Source organism: Phragmites australis, chromosome 3 (genome assembly GCF_958298935.1).
Source record: "Phragmites australis chromosome 3, lpPhrAust1.1, whole genome shotgun sequence".
Lineage (NCBI taxonomy): Eukaryota > Viridiplantae > Streptophyta > Magnoliopsida > Poales > Poaceae > Phragmites > Phragmites australis.
Window position 1 is genome coordinate 8,265,258 of NC_084923.1, and position 21,883 is coordinate 8,287,140.

General features: G+C 41.4%; 1 protein-coding gene across 2 annotated transcripts; it reads right to left on the reverse strand.

Moving 5' to 3' along the window:
• Positions 1–6,325: 6,325 nt before the first annotated feature.
• On the reverse strand, positions 6,326–16,186 carry LOC133911943 (peroxisomal nicotinamide adenine dinucleotide carrier-like). 2 transcript variants are annotated; one of them, XM_062354443.1, is made up of 14 exons: positions 15,980–16,186; positions 15,915–15,945; positions 15,749–15,839; positions 15,554–15,646; positions 15,394–15,468; positions 15,180–15,310; positions 14,830–14,884; positions 13,767–13,922; positions 13,206–13,274; positions 13,026–13,133; positions 11,859–11,927; positions 11,268–11,322; positions 10,816–11,058; positions 6,326–6,431 (listed from the first exon to the last, which is right to left on the reverse strand). In XM_062354443.1, the coding sequence occupies exons 3-13, from the start codon at positions 15,827–15,829 to the stop codon at positions 10,862–10,864; spliced, it is 1,089 nt and encodes a 362-aa protein (XP_062210427.1). In that variant the 5' UTR covers positions 15,830–15,839; positions 15,915–15,945; positions 15,980–16,186; the 3' UTR covers positions 6,326–6,431; positions 10,816–10,861. The 2 variants fall into 2 exon arrangements, with proteins under 2 accessions (XP_062210427.1, XP_062210426.1); XM_062354442.1 differs by having other exon boundaries at positions 15,915–16,185.
• Positions 16,187–21,883: the final 5,697 nt, after the last annotated feature.

Below are 21,883 nucleotides of genomic sequence, written 5' to 3' on the forward strand. Positions count from 1 at the left end.
CGCTGCTGTCTCATGCGACGGAAGTAAATTCTATAAGACCTTGTCTTATGAAAGATCCTCTCCACTATGATGACACGTGTCCATTCTCTCTATTCGTCAGCCCAGCCATTAAATCACAAGATAGATGTCATAAATAGGATCTCATGAGATTCTATAAAATTTACTTTCTCATGCGACTGTAAGATAGGACAAGGATTGGACGACGATCCAAATATGGACCCATTCAACCTTGTTCAAGCTGTATGAACACAAAAATAGAGAGAGAATTTTTTATCTGCTATTGAAAATTCATCTAATTTCTTATTTATCATTAGATCCATCTGTTATTGACACATCAAGAAATTAAATGAATTTTTATTTCTAGTGACAGAAGAAATTTATTCAAATAAAGAACCCATTCTAATCCTACCTAACCTGCTTTCCTAATAAACTCAATCCAACTCAATTGCTATCTAAAACAAAGCAAACCTGGCTACCAACCCGGCTCAAAAAACCTATTTCAACTCAAACCATTAATGCAGGGCATATCATATTCCCCTCTAACGAGGATAATAAGACATCTCTCCACCACCTCGAGACATCAAGCCTGCGACAGCGGTGCCGCCTCAGCCGCACGTTCTGTCTTGGCTTCCCCGTACAAAGTTTCTTCAGCAACAAATACGAGCTGCACGCGGAAAAAACGTTGACACAGCAAAGAGGTGGAAGAAAAATCCTATGAACAGATATCTAGGCTCATCAAACTGGACCATGGACAGCTCAAATCTTAAAGCATACATCCCACCAACTCCCCCATTAACCCGCAATACCATTCATGATTCTCTGGATTCTAATCTCGATAAATTCTTCAACTTCCTTCGCAAGAAGACACAAGGAGGGTAGGCTTCGACCACTACACTATGGCCAGTGTTGGCTCCGACCAAGATGGTTCTCTGGTCGAAAAGAGTCTTCACCACGACGTCGCTGGTCGGTTTTATACTTGAATCGACTGTGAAAATGAGTTAATAGTTTGTGATATATGATGTAAAGCATCTGTTTTTTGCGAAGAATCGTATGCAATATGAACATAAAACCGACGGCTTTTTACAGTAATTGTCCGTGATATCTGACGTCACATATATGGTTTTAACCGGCTCATTTAACTGTCTAAGATATTCATAATCACATATGGTGAAGAAACCATTAGTCATTGAAAGGATTATTAAGACACTTTACGGCAGACGAAACCATCTGAAATGAAGTAGTTTGTTGTAGTGTAGGTAGTAGATCGGACTTGAATATTCCTTATGCACTCTTAAGTTCGTGCATGGCTTTATCGTAATAAGGTTTTCAAACCTGTTAATTAGCTCGTGCTTCCTCGAAGCGAGACTTTTTCCATCCAAATTTTAGGAAATCTCCCGATTTATCATGGCTAAAATTTTAACTTGTGTCTAGTTCAAGAGCTGATTCTTTGAGGGGCATACATGTCAGTCATGAGTACATATTTGTGCCGCTAAATGTTTGGGCTATTTAGAGTTTCTTATGCACTCCCGAGTATGAGCATGCATCACTTTCGAGTGATGAGGGTTTCTGAACCGAAAACTGTTACGACTTAGGTATTTCTAGTTTTTCATGTAGTTTTTCTCAGCCAATTCTCGATTAAGCCAACTGATTTATTGTGGCCATATTTTAAGATAGATTAATTTAGTTCAAGACCTGATTCTTTTTGGCGGCGTTTGTATCAAGCATATGTTCCGTGTGCTACCAAATGTTGTGTCATTTAGTGTGTGGGGGACACTCTTGAGTATGTGCATGCTTGGCTTTTCGGTAATAAGGATTTCCAAATCGAAAAACGTTAGAACTGTTACATAGATGCTTCCAGTTGTCCACACGGCTTTTCTAAGCAAAATCTCGAATAAGCCATTCAATTTATTGTTGCGAAATTTTAAGTTGAGTTTAGTTCAAGATCTGTGTTTTGGGAGATACAAATGTTCATCCAAATGTTTTAGATCCTGTAGGGCAATTGTTTAACCGTAGATTCAACAATAAGAGGCTATCTAGAATCACATTACATCATTGTGAGCTGTCCGAAGCTCATTTAAAATGTTTAGCACTGCCAAAATAGCAATATAGATGGGTCCCAACACTACAACAGAAAGGTCTTTTAATGACGGCTCAAAAGGGTCATTCAGTGTCGGCTTTCCAACCAGCAGATCGGTCAGTATTGAAAATTACTTATAATCATTACCAGTTGTACAACCAGTACTGAAAGTAGTTTTCGAGAGAAAAAAAAAGGAGTAAACGAGCTGGCTCGATTGAGCTAGATCGTCTGCCGCCGCCGTTGCGACCGCTTAGCTCGCTGATGGAGCCTTGCTCTGTCCTACACAAAGAAATCACAAGGCACGAAGGCTGCCGCCACCACAGAAACCACAAGCGGGGTATGAAGGATCTTCGTGGACCCTGCTATGGATCCACGATGCTCACTACCATGGATTCCACCGCTCACCACCGTGGATCCCGCCGCTCACCATCATGGATCCTGCCACTCACCATTGTGGATCCCGTCGTGGATCTCCAACCCTAGCGAGATCCATGGCCGGATCCGATGGATGCCGTCGTGGATCTCGCAAGGGGCGGAGTTGCTGGTCGATGGGGGAGGCCGTGAGGAGGAGGCCGGTGAGGGGATGAGGGAGAGAGAGAAAGGCTGGTGGGGGAATAGGAGGAGGCTAGTGGGGGGAGGAGGAGGAGGACGGCGATAAGGGAGGATATAAGGTAGAGAGAGGGGGGAAGAGGTGAGGCAGAGAGGGCCGAGATCGAATGTGCGGGGAGATAAGGTGGACAGAACCGAGCCGTGGATGTGAGGTGAGCTAGAAAGTGATTCAATAAAATTTTTGGATCCGCTTCTCTCAATAGTACCAGTTCAAATTAAAAACCAGCACTGATAGTATTAGTATCGGTTTTTAGTATGAATCGATACTGATAATAACTTATCAATACCTGTTATTTTTTAAAATCAACATTGATATTGATTTTCTTACGAATCAACAATGATAATCGCATCAATGCTAGTTCTGACCTTACATGCATTGATGATCTGGTACGAATGACCAATTGTATTGTAATATAGTGTCAATGAGTAGAGAGTGGTGGCAACGTATTGTGCCGAGATAAGCCTAGCTCCTTCACCAACTCTCTCGCCATTGGTGGGAGGAGCACACGGAACCTAGCATGGGATAGCCGTTAGATTATTGCATGGTAGGTAAATTTATATGCCCACGGCCATGATCCTTCGCAGCATGACAGCTTGCCAATTCATTATTTAAGCTTGTGGATTGAAAGAGATATGTAAACTATGTGATTTAGTTCAGTCAATGTGCCTTCATATGCTTCGAAGTACACAATTCAGTTACCCATGCATTTCTCTAGCGCTTGCAACAGAATTGTACATGGGCTCTTGATTCTACTGTGATGTTGTTACTCCATATCATACCAAATTAACCGTCACCTAGTAGTTAACAAAGGAAATCTTCTGGATTCTAAATCTAGCTAGCTAACCTATGATAATCGTTCATCTTTGTGGTGTAAATGATCAAGGGAAAGGAAATCATGGTTGGGGAGCCGGCCAATTGCGAGTGCCTACTGCCGCTGCTGGAGGACGACCCAGTGGCGGCGGCGGAGCTCCCAGAATAGCTGCAGGTGCTACAGAGGACCAGGTTCTGGGAGCTGTGCAAGGGGCACACAGATGAGAACATGGCGGAGAGGACTGCATGTTCTGCCTCTAGTGCTACAAAGTTTTCTGCCTCCACTGCACACACGACGAGCCCGATCACCGCCTCCTCAAGGTCCGCCACTACGTCTACCGGTCTGTCATCCTTACCAAGGACATATAGGAACTGAATATTGATGTGACAAGGGTACATGTATATGTGCATAAATAATGATCATGACAATATTTTTGTTGTAACTGAGAGTACAATCAAGAACACATATCTTATACACGACATAGTCACATCATATATACCACGACATAAGCATACCACATGTGTGTGCGTCACATGATCATAGAATATGGACGTATGTCCACCTTAAGCTTGTCAAACTTAGTGTACTTTCCAAATTTACACTTGTACATGCAGACGTATGTTATCAATAGCTGAAAAAGAGTGCATCTAAGGCCCATGAAAAGATCCCATTGTTTAGACCTCAAGCTAGGGCACCTGGTTACTTGACCTGTCACTGTTGGCTTTGCAATGCATCCAACCTATTATGTTCACTTATATGCAAGGTTACTCTCTTCATTCTTAGCTAGCATTGTTATTATCATCTAAGTTTACTTAATTAATTTGCAAGTTAGAATCATACACAAGTCCTTGTTTTCTCTTTAATTGCAACTTTAGCATGTTCCATGAGTTCCATCTAAATAAAGTTTAACTTGTTACATCATCTTTTGCATTAAAAGAACGACAATAATATATTTGCGAGTAAAGAGAAAATACTATTGTTCTCTCTTGTGTAGTTGTAGTATGAATGTTCATAGGTATAGCTCTCAATTTCCCTTTCTTTTCAGGGCAAAGTAAATGTGTCACGGGCTTACTTCTCAGGGCCTGAGGTTAAGTGTCAATATAGGAGCATTCAAGCAAATATGTTGGCAGATGCAGCATCGGCGGCTGATCAGCACCATGTACCTACAACTGACCATGGAAACCCCCCGGAGTCATCTGACGCACTGTCGGTGGTGAATCGACAGCCTTCAGAATATGGCTCGTTTCGCAGGCTGGTGCGCAAGCAGGTGGAGGGCCACTGAGGTTGCTGTTCTTCTAATGTGTTGCTCAAGAGAGCTGAATAATTAGGCTTGAATCAGGGAGTTGCTAAATCTAGCCATGATGGCCAGGTTTGACCCAACACTATGGTTGTACTGCCTTTTGTTATTGTTATTATTGAACTTGTTGTAGTGTGAACTGATATCGATTTAGGTGAACCTATTGCTACGATTTTCATGTGCTATTTGTTTGATAATGTGGTTGTGCAAGAAATGTCTCGGGCACTAGGACTAAAAACTAGTGGCCTATTCAGGAAAAGTTCAGTTTTACAATGTTTTTGTGTAGCCCATGTTAAAAATTGATATGTTATATACTAGTACTAACTGAGTTGTAACTATAGTATCTGAGAGCAGAGAATGAAATAAAAGGTGGTAACCGGCCGGTTACCAATCGTACTGGCCGGTAAACATGTTACAAGCTGGTATTGGCTGATTTGCATAACTATTTTGATGCTTTCTTATTGTTATTGCTTACGAAATACCAAACAAACATAATATTTTGAAGAAACAATGTGTCTGAACAACAAAATAATAATTGCTAAATTGAATAGACCGAAATAATACTGATAACCTGCCGGTTTTCACCAGTTGCCGTGCCTAGATCTGTAAATTTAAGTAATCCGGTCTTTGGTCTGCTATAAGCAATTACTAGACAGAATGAGCAGTACAAGTTTCTTTACAAATCAAAGTCATAGAGAAAGACGGTAGAAGTGCCGGGATGCGTTAAGGCGCTAAACATATGGTCCTAGATAAAGAAAGGTTACTTATTTGGGATTATGGTTTCACTTGCCTTCTCTTTCTAGAGTAATGTTATATGGTGGATGCATTTGAACAATCGGTATTGCTTACATCCGCTTTAAGAAGTTCCATTTATGCATGAGCTGTTAGCTTTTAAGATTTTATTTCTCATACACACAGTATTTTTTAAGCAAAACGTACATATAGGGTTGTGAAAAATAAAAAAGGTAAAAACTAGAGCTTGTGTTTTTATTACAAAAAATTCCTACTGTTCGTGAATGCTCTGAATTCTCTTGAGAATTTTCGAAGGAATGCACCAGCAGTTAACGTTCCTCCCGAGCCTTGCAGAAAAAAGATAATAAACTATTGCCATTGTGCTTCGTTTTTTCCAGACTCGTAATTCACTCAGTTGGCAGGTGCAATACACACAGTACATTCAACATTAAATTATTTCCATAACTTGCAGAGGCTCTAAAACAAATAGAGCACTGCCAATTAAACCCACATGTAATAACTTCCATATTATTTCTCCCTGATTCACATAAAATTATTCAGCTATGGATAGGGTATAACAAAGAAGAAACTAATCAACGAGTGGTACTGATAGCAACTATGAGTGAACAAACTCTGGTGTCAATAGATCTCTATAAGGTAGCGCTGACTTCGCATTTGTTCTGGCAGGACTAGGAATCTGGACTACAGATTTATGGAGGGGAAAGGAGGCTACCGACAAGAGGGGAGATAGTAATTTTTTAGAGAATTTAGGGGGTTTTCTAGTAAAGAATATAAGACTGATAGCGGACAGGATATGGATAATGGGATCCCGTAGATTTACAAGTTGATGCAAAGAAAAAAAAGGGGTAAGATTGATTTCGAACAAGATATGAATAATGGGATCCTATATTGTCACGTCCTTGCGACAGCGACCGAAGAGGATATGAGTGAGAGGTGGCCGGTCTGTCGCTTGCCGGCTTCCTGCCAGTGGTGAAGAAGATGAAGACGCCAAGGCATCGGCTGATTGGAAGCATAGATGAGATAGCAAAGAACTTGATGTGAGAATTAGATTAATCTATTCCTTGCCTCTTTCATGTCTTGGCTGCTCATTAAATAGAGTCCCAGCCGAACATATTCTAATCCTATTACAATTCGGTCTCCTAACTCAATCTCAACTAATCCTACCTTATCTGATTATATTGTCTTCTCTCAATATAACTATGCTTATTTATTTAAATATAAATATGGTAACTTAGATACTACTTTGATTTCCTGCCGCCTGCTGTCTGCGCCTACTATAAGTATTTCCGATCATAACATCTCTCCCCTCCTTCGGAAACAGCTCGTCCTCGAGCTGAAAATTTGGATAGCGCTGCTTAAACGACTCCACATCTTCCCAAGTTGCATTGGAAGCATCCTGACCTTGCCATCGGACCAAAACCTTCCAAATTCCTCTAGCAAGGCAACTGCGAACAATTAGAGCTGGTGTAGGCAATGCTCGACCATTAAGTATTGGTGGCAACTGAGGGACGTCTTGCGGTGGTTGGCCATAAAATTTTTTAAGGACGCCCACATGAAACATATCATGGATTTTTGCTCCTTCTGGCAGTCGAATGCGATAGGCCACATCACCAATACGAGCTAATACCTGAAAGGGACCATAGAAACGTGGGGTAAGCTTTCCTTTTGACGCCTGTATTAAAGCAGCAGGCCGATGAAGAAGCTTCAACCATACCCAATCTCCAACACCAAATGCTACATCTGTGTGTTTGGCATCATAATATTGTTTAGCATGCTCTTGTGCCTGGAGAAGCCGTTCCCTAACATCAGCCAGGAACTCATCCCATTCCAGTAAGGATTGCTCCACAGCCGGTACTCTAGCTTCGCCCTTATCATATGCACGGAGAGTAGGAGAATGACCATACACAATTTGAAATGGAGTGTCATGAAGGCTGCAATGATATGCTGTATTGTAACAATACTCAGCCTAAGGCAACCATCAAAGCCATTGTTTTGGCCGATCCCCCGTCAAACAGTGAAGATACATGATGATTACTTTATTTGCAGCTTCTGATTGACCGTCACTCTGCGGATGAAATGCAGAGCTCATATGTAAACGAGTACCTGAGAGACGAAAGAGCTCTTTCCACAAATTGCTTGTGACAATAGGATCACGATCACTAACAATCGACTCCAGAAACCCATGCAAGCGTACTACCTCATCAAAGAATGCCTTAGCCACTGAAATTGTTGTGTAAGGATGACCCAATGAAATAAAATGAGCGTATTTGGAAAACCGATCAATCACCGTAAGAATAACAGATTTGTTGTTGATCTTCAGCAGTCCTTCCACGAAGTCCATGGCTATATCACTCCATATCTGTGATGGAACCGGCAAGGACTGCAGTAATCCAGCTGGATGAAGATGATCAGTTTTGTTTCTTTGACACACTGGACAATCCCTTACAAAATTTTGCACTAGATTCTTGTCCCCTGGAATCTGAAAATCCGCACGAAGACGATGAAGAGTCCGCTGAACGCCTTCATGGCCTATAGAATGAGCTTGTTCCAACAGTTGCAAAATTAAGGAAGAGTGAGCCGGTACAAAAATACGACGACCAATGGTGACCAATCCATCACAGACTTCCCAAGCCGGTCCTTTCTTGCCAGCAAGAACATCTTCACGGAGATGATGTAATTCTGTGTCAGCCTCTAATTCTTGCCGAAGATCATCCCATAATACGAATGTAGGTGATGATATAGCATTTGCCACCAGAGTTTCAGCATCACGGCGAGAAAATGCATCAGCCACTGTATTGGTAGCACCAAGTTTATATTCCACCTCAAAATCAAATCCCAACAATTTACTTATCCAACGATGTTGAGGGATTGTCGAAAGCCGCTGATCAAGAAGGAATTTCAAACTATAATGATCTGTTTTTACTATAAAGTGTCGACCCCAAAGATAAGGTCGCCAATGTCTGATAGCATGTGCCAACCCGATGAGTTCACGCTCATAAGCTGCTAATCCTGCGTGTCGTGGCATCAAAGCATTGCTGAAAAACGCCACTGGGCCAGATGCTTGATGTAATACGGCACCAATGCCGGAACCTGAAGCATCGCATTCAACTATAAAAGTGCGACGGAAATCTGGTAATTGTAGTACTAGGGCTGAAGACAGCGCACTTTTTAGCGCGATAAACGCCTTAGAGGCTACCTCTGTCCAAGCAAACCGGTCTTTCTTCAGAAGTTGCGTAAGAGGAGCTACAATGTTGCCGTAATTCTGAATAAAACGTCGATAATAACCGGCCAGGCCCAAAAAACCACGGAGCGCACGGATCGACTTTGGTTCGGGCCATTCTTTCACGGCATGAACCTTCTGACTTTCCATAGCTACGCCGTCCACAGTCACGACATGCCCCAAATAAGAAACCGATGAAACCCCAAAAAGGCACTTAGATTTCTTGAGAAACAGATTGTGTTGGCGCAATGTCTCCAGGACCACTCGGACATGGCGCAAATGATCAGCCCATGAACAGCTATAAATTAAGATATCGTCAAAAAAGACAAGAACAAACCGACGAAGATACCGGCAAAGGATGTCATTTATGAGTGCTTGAAATGTTGCCGGTGCGTTCGTTAGACCAAACAGCATTACCAAAAATTCGTAATGACCTTGATGAGTTCGGAATGCTGTCTTTTCCACATCAGCTACATGCATGCGAACTTGATGATAGCCACTGCGAAGATCCAATTTGGTGAAATTACATGCTCCACGAAGTTCGTCCAACAATTCCTCAACCACTGGGATAGGAAATTTATCCTTGATTGTTATGGCATTGAGGGCCCTATAATCGACACAAAAACGCCATGAACCATCGCGTTTCTTAACCAAAAGAACTGGTGAAGAAAAGGCCGAAGTACTGAGGCGTATAAGGCCTTGACCGAGCATATCGGCACACTGGCGTTCCAGCTCATCCTTCTGGAGCTGAGGGTATCTATATGGTCGCACCGCAACCGGCATTGCTCCATCGTAGAGGTGAATGCGGTGATCATGTATGCGCGCCGGCGGTAAACCAGATGGTTCATTGAACAAAGTTGCGAACTCTGTAAGTAAATGCTCCATAATACTGCCCTCCTGATGAATAGTGAAAATAGTAGGCTTCGTTCCGGGCACCCCTCGCCAAGTTACCCGCTGACCGTTGAGAACGCAAGATATTGTTAGCTTGTTGAAATCCCACAATATTGGCCCAAGGGAGCGCAACCAACGTGTTCCAAGGATCAAATCATAGCCTCCAAGAGGCACTACAAAACAATCCAGCTGAAACACCTCCTGTCCAATGCCAATTGATAGGGATTGGCAAACACCTGTGGCACAGAGCTGATCACTGTTGGCCACGGTCATGCACAATCCCGTGCGCACAATTTGGAGATGCAGCCCCAGACGTATTGTCACCTTATCGCATATAAAGTTGTGAGAAGATCCTGAATCCACCAGTGCCAGCAGCGCTTGACCGCCCAAAGTGACCCGTAGACGGACGGTGCCTACGGACTGGACACCCGCCACGGCGTAAAGGGAGATGCGTGGTTCGTCTGCTGCCTCCTCATGATCGTTGGTGGTTCGGTGCCATCTAATCGGGAGCCATTGGCTAACTCGTCCGCGATGCCTGATACTTCCACGCCCTTCACCTGTTCCAATCGCGTCAGCCGGTTCATCACACCTGTTAATGCCGTGGTGACATCGGTCAGGGTGGACTGGATGTTGGTGACGCTTGTTTGAAACTCATTGCGCATCAGCTCCTACTGTTCGGCAAGGAGTTTCTTGAACTGATCGTGATCGGCCCCGAAGTCCATGGATGGTGGTGTCTCTGATACCAAGTTGTCACGTCCTTGCGACAGCGACCGAAGAGGATATGAGTGAGAGGTGGCCGGTCTGTCTCTTGCCGACTTCCTGCGCGTGATGAAGAAGATGAAGACGCCAAGGCGTCGGCTGATTGGGAACAGAAATGAGATAGCAGAGAACTTGAGGTGAGAATTAGATTAATCTATTCCTTGCCTCTTTCATATATTGGCTGCTCATTAGATAGAGTCTTAGCTGAACATATTCTAATCCTATTACAATTCAATCTCCTAACTCAATCTCAACTAATCCTACCTTATCTGATTATATTGCCTTCTCTCAATCTAACTATGCTTATTTATTTAAATATAAATATGATAACTTAGATACTACTTTGATTTCCTGCCGCCTCCCGTCTGCGCCTACTATAAGTATTTCCGATCATAACATATATATTACAAATTGAAGCAAAAATAATTGGTCGTGGATTGCACCTACGGTTTCTTGGACGTAGTAATAAGCATAGTCCTACTCCTGGCAACTAAAAGCACTGCTAACTTAACCAACTCCTCTTTTACCATAAAGAGAACTGAGGCGGCAAAGACACTTTGTACAATCTTTGTACCCATTCCTTTGTAAAATCCTTGCAATCCTTCGTAGCGCACCATCTTTATTATCGCATCTATTGTACCTAACAAACATAGTCAGTGTAACGTTATCAGCAACATGATTAGATATATGTGACAAAATGAGGAAGCAAGATATCGCATATATTATCAAAGCACAATGGCTCAGAAAATATCAACAATTCGTCTCGACAAAAGGATATCAACAATTTGTTCTTGAAGAAAATATATCAACAATTTGTTACTAGTTTAGTTGCATAGTGGAGAAAGATACCTGTGTATCTGGACATCACATTCCTGCCAATTTCTTGTTTTGCTTGCAACCTAGACTGCAATAGTTAAGATGTAATGATCAAACAAAAAAGGCATCACAGTTGTTGCAAAATTAAACCCTTCACCCAGGGTGATGGATTTGTGCCATTAATGCATGTAACTAGGTGCATCTAAAGCAGATCTAATACCAGTCCATTTGAGTGAAAGTATGATTACCCCATGGATTGGCTAGTTCCTATTTGGAAGGTTGCAATTGTCCTGGATCATTAGATAAGAATCCAAAGATAAAGTAGAACTTTTGGCGCAGGAGACTTAATAGTTCCTTTGGTGGAAGCATCAGTTTTAAAGAATTTTTTATGAATAAAAGTATTGCATCAGACTACTTAACAGTAATAGTACAATCGAATGAAATCTGTTATGGGAATTTCACAAATGGCATGTGCATAAGGTTTTTTCTGAGCTTTGAATAGGCTACTTCATACCTCATTTTCGGAACAATGCGTTTAAACATAAAGTACGATAGTAGTCTGGAGTAAAAACTTTGAACAGAATAAGGGGTCAAAGTTATAACCAATCCCTCAATAAAATGTACCTTCACAACTAGCAATGGATAAGTGACAACAGTAGCTCCCAGTTTTGCTATTGCACCCAATAAGAAAACCTGCTCAAGGAGGAAAGTTCTGAGAAGGGCCATATAAATATATGTATGAAAATTACCATGAGCTTGTACATTCATATTCCTATTTAAACTTTGAATCTGGAGTACTAACAAAGCAAATATAAGATCTGGACAGCGGAATGGGATAGATAAGTCATGAAGTTGATTTTTTTTCTTTCTTGTGTTTGTAGAAATGTACAGAAAGAACGTGGCTTGCTCCAGTAGTTCTCTTATACAAAAGTTTGTGAATCTTAAAGCAAAAGTTGTTACTAATAACTATGGGTAAATCTGCATTTTCGTATATTAATTGGTATAACTTGACAAGTATATCAAAGGCTATAATTGCAGTGAATTCGTATTGCTTGTTGCAAGTACATGGTGTATGATCATATAAAGAAATTAGTATTCGTCGTAATTAAGAGCAGCGGTACTGAGTAAGCACATCATGCTCTCCATTAATGTAGTAATTAAATCTCGATGGTCTCTGTTAGCTGGCCGCTGGCGCTGCCGCCAAACAAAATATCGTATTGACGCATCCTACAGTGCTAAACCCAGGCGTTTTCTGTAACAGCCAGATCTTCCACAGACGATATACGTTCTTTTCTTCAGGTCAAACAGAATCATGTGGATCGGAAGAGATGGAAGAGACATTTTGGGTAACAAACTAACTGTATCATGTAGATAAATTTGCCCTTGCTACAATTAACTACTCCTCTTCAAGATTAAGATTCGCAAACTTTTCATAAAAAGGACCACTGAAGAACAACCCAAAACATAATCAATTGCAATAGCAGATTGTGACAACCCATCAAAAACAATAAAACGATTGCAGTCAACTGGTCTGAAGGTAACAACAACTAGTTTTGCGTGAAACATCTAATGTTGAACTATTGATTGACAAATTTTACACCCACCTCCAGCACCTGCTTCAAAACACTTGAATAATATAGCATTATAACAACATAGAACAATGAAGTTTCTGGAAGATAAACATGTAAGGTGATCAAAGAGTACAAACAATCATACGTTCACAAAGGCAGGCAAATGCATCATTTTAGAAAGAAAAGCTTATTACAGGACCTAAATGTGAAAAAATTATACCTCCATAGCAGTGAGGTTCTTTTTAGGTAGTTGCTTTCCAGAACGCTTTGACTGGAGACGCTTTGCCAATGTTTCATAGATCATAAACTGAATTGATGGATTACATACCTGAGAATTTACATGTTTCAGTAGCTGTGGACTTGCGTACATATCGATAAATTTCAAAAACAAATAACTAACCATGATTAATGTTGGAACAAGTCCTTTCCAAAATCCTCTTATGCCTGATTCACGATAGACCTCCCCGATCTGTCTAATACCGATAAAAATCAGTAAAATATGTGTGATAACTTTATTTGTGAAGTTAAAAGCAAATTAGAAAAAAAATCAGAACTTCTGACGCCAGTTACAGTTACTGTTCAGTATATTTACATGCAATTATTTGCAAATGAAGATTATAATTTTGTAGGGTTAACGAATTAACCCTACCAATAAGAATTTGAGAAGATACTCCAGTTCAGGAACACGAATATTTGTATTCTCTATAGCCTAATTATTAAGCAAACAAACTTATATAATATTTCTTGACCTAATAGTTAAGTCATTTGAAGATTAAGGCAAACAACTGTGACACTGGCATGTGTACTTCTCAGTTCTTTTTTTTAGGGAAAAAAAAAGAAAGATCTGAACCATTCAGCCACTGCCCTTTTCATTTCTTTATCAATAATTTTCAATATGAAAATTTAACATAAAAGTTAAGAATAAAGGATTGGCAACTTGAGGAAAGTAATGAGTGCTAACCGCTTGAAGTGTACCATATGGACGAGGTTTTTCAGACTCCAATTTAACCAACCTATCCTTCAGAATTGAAACCTCCAATGAATTTGCCCTAGATACTTCTCTCAGCAAAAGCTCCCTCTTAGACTCCAAGATCTTCCTTTCTGCTTGTGTATGTGTCTGAAAGAAAGCCAAAGGTAATTTACTGATTTGCTGCAATTTTTATTATGAGTAATGTAGAAGCATATTGCAGTTTATTTAGCCCTTGCATTTTTGGTACAAGCCTCGTAACAACAAGCCACATGATGTTTCAACAAATATACAAGTAATATTTATCTATCAGTTAACACCGCTTTCGCATCACGTACCAATGTACCATAGTTCTCTGATTGCAAGACAATGGGACGCTGAGCCATGCAAATGTAGCAGTTATAGTCACAGGCAAATCAAAAGCCTTTCCATAATCCATATGGTACATGGGGCCCGCTGTAGGAACTAGGAAGTATGGAAATACTTTGGGAAGATGTAAACAGAAGGAATAGCAACCATCTAGCTAGGTCATAAGGACTAGTAACTTAGTTTTTTCTCTAAAAATAATAATTATGACTTAGTAAGGATCTTATTCAGTGGAGTAGTTTAAGGCTTGAAGCCTGATAGTAAAATGAGATTGTAGCATATATAAAAGTATGCAAACAATATTGTAAGCTCATCTTATCAAAGTTTTGCAATATGGGTCCTGCGTAAAAACTTCAGAAATATTCCTGAGGCTGCCTAATAGAGAAGACCATTTCAGTTCCTCAATTCTCCTCACCCATAAAAATATCATGGAAACTTTTGGAGACAATGAAATGTAAGTTCTTTGCCTGGTCGCTCATACAACTTCATCTCTAAACAGCAGATGGCAACACAACATTGCGCAAGTATAGTAGGATGTAACCATAACACTAATCTAAGCATTCCCTGACAGAATCAATGATGGTGGTTTTCAGACAGTAGAACTCACTAACCTTGTTTATAATTCTCTTCTTTAGTTAACTTTAGCAGTTCTGTTATTTTCGAAAACAAGAAATTAATTAACCTAGTTTACCTGCATCCGTGTCACAAGAACCCATATTGGATTGGTAAGAAGAACATTGATTGACCTGCAGCGAAGGAAAAGTGAGCATGAGCATGCCTCAAGATCAAGAGTAAATTTCAGAGAACTACACTTAAATGGTATAAACTATAAAAAATTACACTTTTTGGTCCTTCTCATAAAATATACAAACCCTGCACATATATTATCACAAAATTACACACTTTAACAAACCCTATTAGTTTGGTCGTCCAGTGACATCCCAGGTCCACACATAAGATAATTGACCAGCCCATGCATCCATTTCCTTTTGTTCCAACATTTAATGCAACAAGTGATTGCAGTGCGAGTAGATGACTTACCCAGCAACAGCTGCAATACCAAGCCAGGAGAGCATCCCAACAGTACCATCCCCAAGGCCCTTCTTACCACGAGCAACTGCTACATCTTCCACCTTATTCTTGAGAAGCTGGTAGAAGTAGTAATAGATTCCCTGCAAGCATAAGAAGGATACGTCTAAAGAAACTGTTCTGTAGTTACCGAAACTCACTTAGATTAGAGACTCCTGGAGTTGACCTGCGACGCAGCAGTGCCGATGAGAGAGGGCTTCAGGCCGCTGTACAACCCACCCCATCCTTCCGTTTGGATCAGCTACAGTAACTTGACTCCACACATGGTCATTAGGGGGCACTAGCAGCTGCTACATCGAACAGACCACAAGCCCGCGGGGAATCACCTGGAGCATCTGGAAGAGGGTGGAGATGTCGGTGGCGCCGCTCCCGGGCTTCCTCTTCTTCGCCGACCTCTCCGTCTGCTGCCGGGTGTTCACCTGTTTGAGCCATCAGTCATCAGGCAGCGCAAGTGTTTGCCAAATTGTGGAAGACTGGAGTTAATTAGAGCGAGAGGGGCGGCGGAGAGGAGAGGGCGGTACGGTTTGTAGGGGGTAGGTGATGATCTGGGCGATGATGCCGCCGCCGGCGCCGGCCAGGCCGTTCACTACCGCGCTCGACATGCTCCCCCGCCTGACAACCCAACGTCATTAACAAGCAGCAAGTGTCGAATTGCTACCACGAGCACAAGCCAATCGAGCCAGTCACCTTGTTAGTTGCTACGACTTCGTTCGGTTGAGCCGGGCAGGGCAGCCCAGGCGGCGGAGGCGCGCGCCGCGCCGCCGGTGCGAGAGGGACACGGTGCCGAGGCGGGGCCGCCTGTGCTCGTCGTGCGGAGTTGGACTGCTGGCCGGAGGGAGGTAGGAGGGATCGAACTGGGAGCCGCCGAACAAGAGGGAGGAGGGTTGCTCGTGCAGTCCCTACTCCCTAGTGGGTGGAGCAGGGTGTGAGTTCCGCGATTTTTCACGTTTCCCTTTCCTTCGCGGGATTAGGGGAGGAAAATGGCAGGTGCAGGGGCTGTTTGTTTTTTATTATAATTTTAGCATTTTAATTTTAAAATTAGAATTGAAAATATATAGCGATTCTACAATTTAGATTTTACAATTTGAAGATAGATTATATCATAATTCATAATATAACAAAATGTTACTTCTAAATTATGAATTATGACGTATATTTAACCATCATTGCTATTATAAACATAATATTTCGCTCTCTCCCTTCCTGCTGATGCTTCCCAAGCCATCGCATGACGCAGCTCACGGGGTGGCTAGCTGGTGCTCATGTTGGTTCTTGTGCTTGCAGGGGTTGCCGGCATCAAAACTGGGGTTAGGGTTGGCGATGTCGTGCGCCGCGGTAGACGCAACCTTGCAGAGGGCGAGGAGGAAGGAGAGGAAGAGAAGCGGGGAGAAGAGGGTGAGGAGCAGAGAGGTTGGGGCAAGGAGGAGGCGAAGGTAGATAACGGTGGGTGGGAACATGTGCGTGGAGTGATGCGGCGAGCATGGCAATCAACGAGGACGCGATGAGGCCCGCGACGGCGAGGCGGGAGAAGAGGGAGGCGGTGGAGAGGGTAGAGGAGAGAAGGTGAGGGAGGAGAGGGACAAGGGTAGGAAGGATGTAGAGGAGGCGTGACGGCGAGTTCAAAGAGGACGACGCAGATGATACGGAGGAGACGCGACCGATCCCAGTCGTGGTCGAGATTGTGGCGAGGATCGCGTGCGCCTCGATCAAGTTCGCGGTTGAGTAGTTGCCCACTTGTATGACGTCGACGTAGGTGACGAGAAGGTGCACAAGGTGACGAGAAGGTGGTTACGTCGCCACACATAAGATGCCTCAGAAAGGATACAGGGTGACTGAGAGAGAGAAGGGAGATGAGGAACTGAGGACAGGAGGTGGGAGATTATAATAACCTAGTGTTGTTTATTTTATATTATACAATTTAGATTCTAGATTATAAGAATCATAATCTAGATTATTAGAATCACAATAAAAAAACAACTAATCCTTAAATTGTACTTGGAGAGTTGGTTTATCCACTCACGTGTTGAGTTTCAAATCCCTCTCGAGTTTTTTCACAAAGCGTCTCAAGTTTTTAACAAAGCGTCCCTGACTTTCCAATCATGTAATTTATTATGTCGTACATGTGTTTTTATTTTGAAATGACAAGAAATAGAAAAAATAAAAAATGGCGTGTCTTAGGAGGACTAAATAGCCTTCAAGATGTGTTGTTGACAACAATATCATCTTTCAACAATCATGAACTAATAGATCAATCTTTTGTTCAGGCGTTTTTTGCTTGTGCTTAACGTATTGATTGCAAAAGAAAAACTTTACAAGTCTCGATCAAAATTTGAGCAAAACAATTCATTTTTGGATACTTTACAAAGTTTTCCAGTGAGCGCCTGCACGTGACTCCCATTATGTAGAGTCGAGAATGCATCCTCATTTGTTCCCCCACTTCTCATCTTTTCCTCATACGACAAGCCCTCACCACTGATGAATCAATCTTTTATTTTAGTGTTTCTACGTTTTCTTATGCTTAATGTGTCGATTGCTTGTAAAGAAAAAACTTATGGATCTTAGTCAAAATTTGAGCAAAATTATTGATGTTTGAATACTCATTGCAAAAGTTTTCTACTGGACAATCACACGTGACTCCTACTGTGTAGAGCTTAGAGAAACATCCTGATTTATGCCACCTCAACATATTTCGTCTTTACCTTGCAACCAGCCCCCAACCCCCTCCCCCCACACAAAAAAACGAATATGTGCAAATGCAAGTTGATCCGGTTTTGGCCCTGTTTGGGGCCACTTATGAGGCGATTCTCGACAAAAAAAGCAGTGAGTGGTCCCAAACAGGCCAATTCTCTGTGGTTGCTAGTGGACATGATTCTCACAGCCACCCTCAATTGCACTAAAATGCAGAAGCGGGGAGATGGCTGGGGTTATAAAATTACCCCTAAAGTTGGCAAAAAATTACCCACCAACTGCCACGGCATAAATAGCCTTTCCCCAACTTCTTTGCTTGTGCTCGCCCCTCTCCTGAGCTCTCCTCTGTCGCTCTCACCTGGACGATTTATAGGGTTAGAGCACCGCCACATCAGACTATGCTGCCAGCCTGGATTGCACCGCCACCTCTCATCCGCATGGGCGCACGACCATCCAGTACCCTTCACCTGCTTTGCCATCGATCCAGCGAGCGCGCCGTCCGGAGCAGATGTCGCCGCCCCTTCCGTCCAAGGAGCCAACTCCTATCCATAGGCATCCGCCACCCCTGTCCATAGCCAAGCCGCCGCCCTTATCCACATCCGGCTGCCGCCCCTATCCACAGCCTGTCTCTGCCCCTATCCACAGCCAAGCACCTCCCCTACGAGCTTCGTCAGAACCATCGCCACCGCACTCAAAGTACTCCATTCCTCCTTTCCCCCTTTGCTTATAAAAAATGCTTGATTTGTGTATGGAAGTTCGATTTAGCTACTGTATGGAAGTTCAATTTAGCTATTGTTGTTGTATGGATTGATTGATGGAATGAATGAAATTGATACTCATTTACCCATTTTTGCTATTTTTTGCATTGCTACTAATGGAATGAATGAAATTGATACTCATGTGGCTCATAAGTTATTCGTGATGTAATGTTCAAATGCAAATCATAGATAGGAAAGCCTGCGAAGTGCATTACTAAGTGGGATCCATTTGCTGCCAAGGTGTTCAATAAAATTTGTGTAGAATAAGTGAATGTACACAATAGGCCTCAACATTGTTTGAATATTTTAGGGTATGCAAACCTTATAAGGAAGTTTCAGGAATGAACCAAGAGGTCATATACCTAAGGGCAAATGAAGAATAGGTGAGATGCCTTAAAGAAAACTTATACCCAATGAAAGACTTTAAACAATAGAACCACTAGTTTGGGGGAGAGATCCTGTGACATGATGCATTACAGCTAGTGACGAGTGGTGGGCTGAGCAAAATGAGGTCAGTTGATGAATATGTTATCTCTATAAGTAATATGTTTTTCCATGTTGAAATTTATATTGTACTCTGCATTTTTAGGCAATGCCAGTCTATATCACTTTTAATACTGCACCACTTGAGTATGAGGAAGAGTTAAGGATAATGTTTGAAGCTATTAGTTGTACAAATGGTACATTGGTAAATAACTATGGCTTGCAATCTAGTAGAGAACTTTGTAGCAAGGAAGCCTTAGGAATGCTTTTATGGGCATGTAGTGCACCTGAATCGTTTAAACAAGTAAAGAACAAGTTTGTGCATTCATTGAAAACTGTCAGTAGAAAGTTTGCTGATGTACTAGATAGTATCAATCGAATGGTTGTTAACATAATAAAGCCTAAAGATCCTCAGTTCGCAATAGTGCATTCTAGGCTCCGAGAACCTAGGTTTTGGCCTCATTTGAAGGATTGTTTTGGTGCAATTGATGGAAAACATAAACTTGTGACTGTGCCCTTAAGTGAACAACCTAAATACTTTGGCCGACATGGATATGCTTTGCAAAATGTCATGACGGTTTGTGACTTTGATATGAGGTTCACATTTATTGTCACCGGTTGACCAGGATATATTCATGACACTCGTATATTACTGGATACTTTGGTAACATACAAGCAACAATTTCCATATCCCCGAGAAGGTATATTACTTACCGGGATCTGTTCTTATGAACACTTGTATATCATGCATTGAATTAACACTTTGTTAAACAGGAAAACATTATCTCGTTGATTCAGGATATCCTAACAAAAAAGGATTTCTAGCATCTTACAAGAGACAAAGGTATCATGTTTCTGATTGGCAACATGGTTGCTACCCTGTGGGATCCAAGGAAGTCTTTAACTATGCACATTCATCCCTTTGAAATATGATCGAGTGTTGCTTTGGAGTTTTAAAGATGAAGTGACGTATTCTTTTAAACTTGCCTAGCTATCCAATAGAGAAGCAATCTAAAATCATAATTGCAGTAATGGCTCTTCACAATTTCATTCGAGATAGTGCCATATATGATGCTGATTTTGAAAACTACGTTCATGACGATGGAGCTCATGGTACCCAAGCTACCATAGATGATGGGAGTGCTTTAGGAGATGAAACTGATATGGGTGCTTTACGTAATTCTATTGCTGTCGCTTTGGTAGCATAACTATTGTTTGTACACGTGACAAGTATTTTATGTTTCTTTATGCCACTTTGGAATGTACGTAATTGCATATACCCTGCCGGTGATGCCTGCTGAGCTTGTTAGTGCAATGGCTTGAACTCTAATGAGCAGGTTGACTTGTTTTCTGATTAATGGTGATGGCTGCTATTATGATTGTGGCTTGTAAGCATCAGAATTTGTGTTTCTGTTCTCACTTCTCACAATCACTATATTAGTAACCAGTTATTCTTTTATAATTTGTTATTAGCATTTCTATAGGGTCATGATGGTATATTTCGAAGGAGAGACATTCCTGGAAAAAGGGTTGCTTCACTCATCAGGTTCAGTGAAAAAGCGAAAGGAAAGAAATGTTGATAAAAAAGATTCGTTATGCTGTATACAAAGAAGTGATACTCGGGTGTGTTGCTAGTCTGATTGATTATTGACCATATTTTATTTCTAAATGCTATTATAGAAGTTGTATATAAACCATACCTGTTAGGCACAAGGATTTTCTGATCTTGAATGATTTTCTTATCGTTGAGGGGGGAACCATCTCGAGCCACTCATGCGCACACCTTTCGTTAGTTCTTCAATTTGTGAATTATTAATGCGGCAATTTGTTTCCAGTTATTACAACATTTTCATGGTTTCCACTTATTACATATTCTCATGATACATCTTAAACTGTCAAAAATCAATTCAAAAACTATCTTCTACGCTTATTCAGGAAAAAAAACAAGTCATTATCAGCTTTAAAGACATATATGTTATTTTACACTTAGCACATACAATCTCTCTACAAAGAATTAGGAAGCCAAATAGTAGCTTTTCCAGACAGCAGCTTCTCGAGGCAGCAGCTTTTAAAAAAAGTCAGCTTCTCATAAAAACTCTGCAGAATTAAGCTGTATCAAACAACACCTTTGTTTTCTCCCTTGCCTTCCTACCCTGAAGCCATAGAAGCACGGAAAAGGAAAAAAATCTCAGTAATTTAACATTTCAAAGTTGGAAAATATTGTTTTTAAATGTCATACTTACAAATTGATCTTTTTAGTCCAAATCTATTTTGCAGTTCAAAGTTGACGAGTATTTCTGTTCAAAGTCCCCGTTGATTCGAGTTTAAATTTAGTTTTTAGATAAATTACAATAATTTGATGTTCAAGATGTAATTTCGAATACTTCATTGGTTCGAAGATCTAGCTTCGAATTCAATGTTTTTTTCCTTAGAGAGTTTTCAGTCTGGGGTGCCCTTGACTGGCTGAAGTCATAGGCACCCGTGAACTAGAGAACCCCAAATTTAAGTGCCATTTTCTTAGAAATTTCTCGTGAAAGATTTTTTCTTTAAAAAACCAGGATTTGCATTTACAAAAGTTTCCTCATATTCAACTGGTCTTCCAAGTTCTCGTGTCCCTAAGGGTCTGTTTGTTTCAGCTAGAGATTCTGAAAAGCAGCTTATAAAAGCTGGATTGTTAAAAGCTGGATTGTGAAAAGCTGGATTGTTAAAAGCTTTTAGATTGTAGAT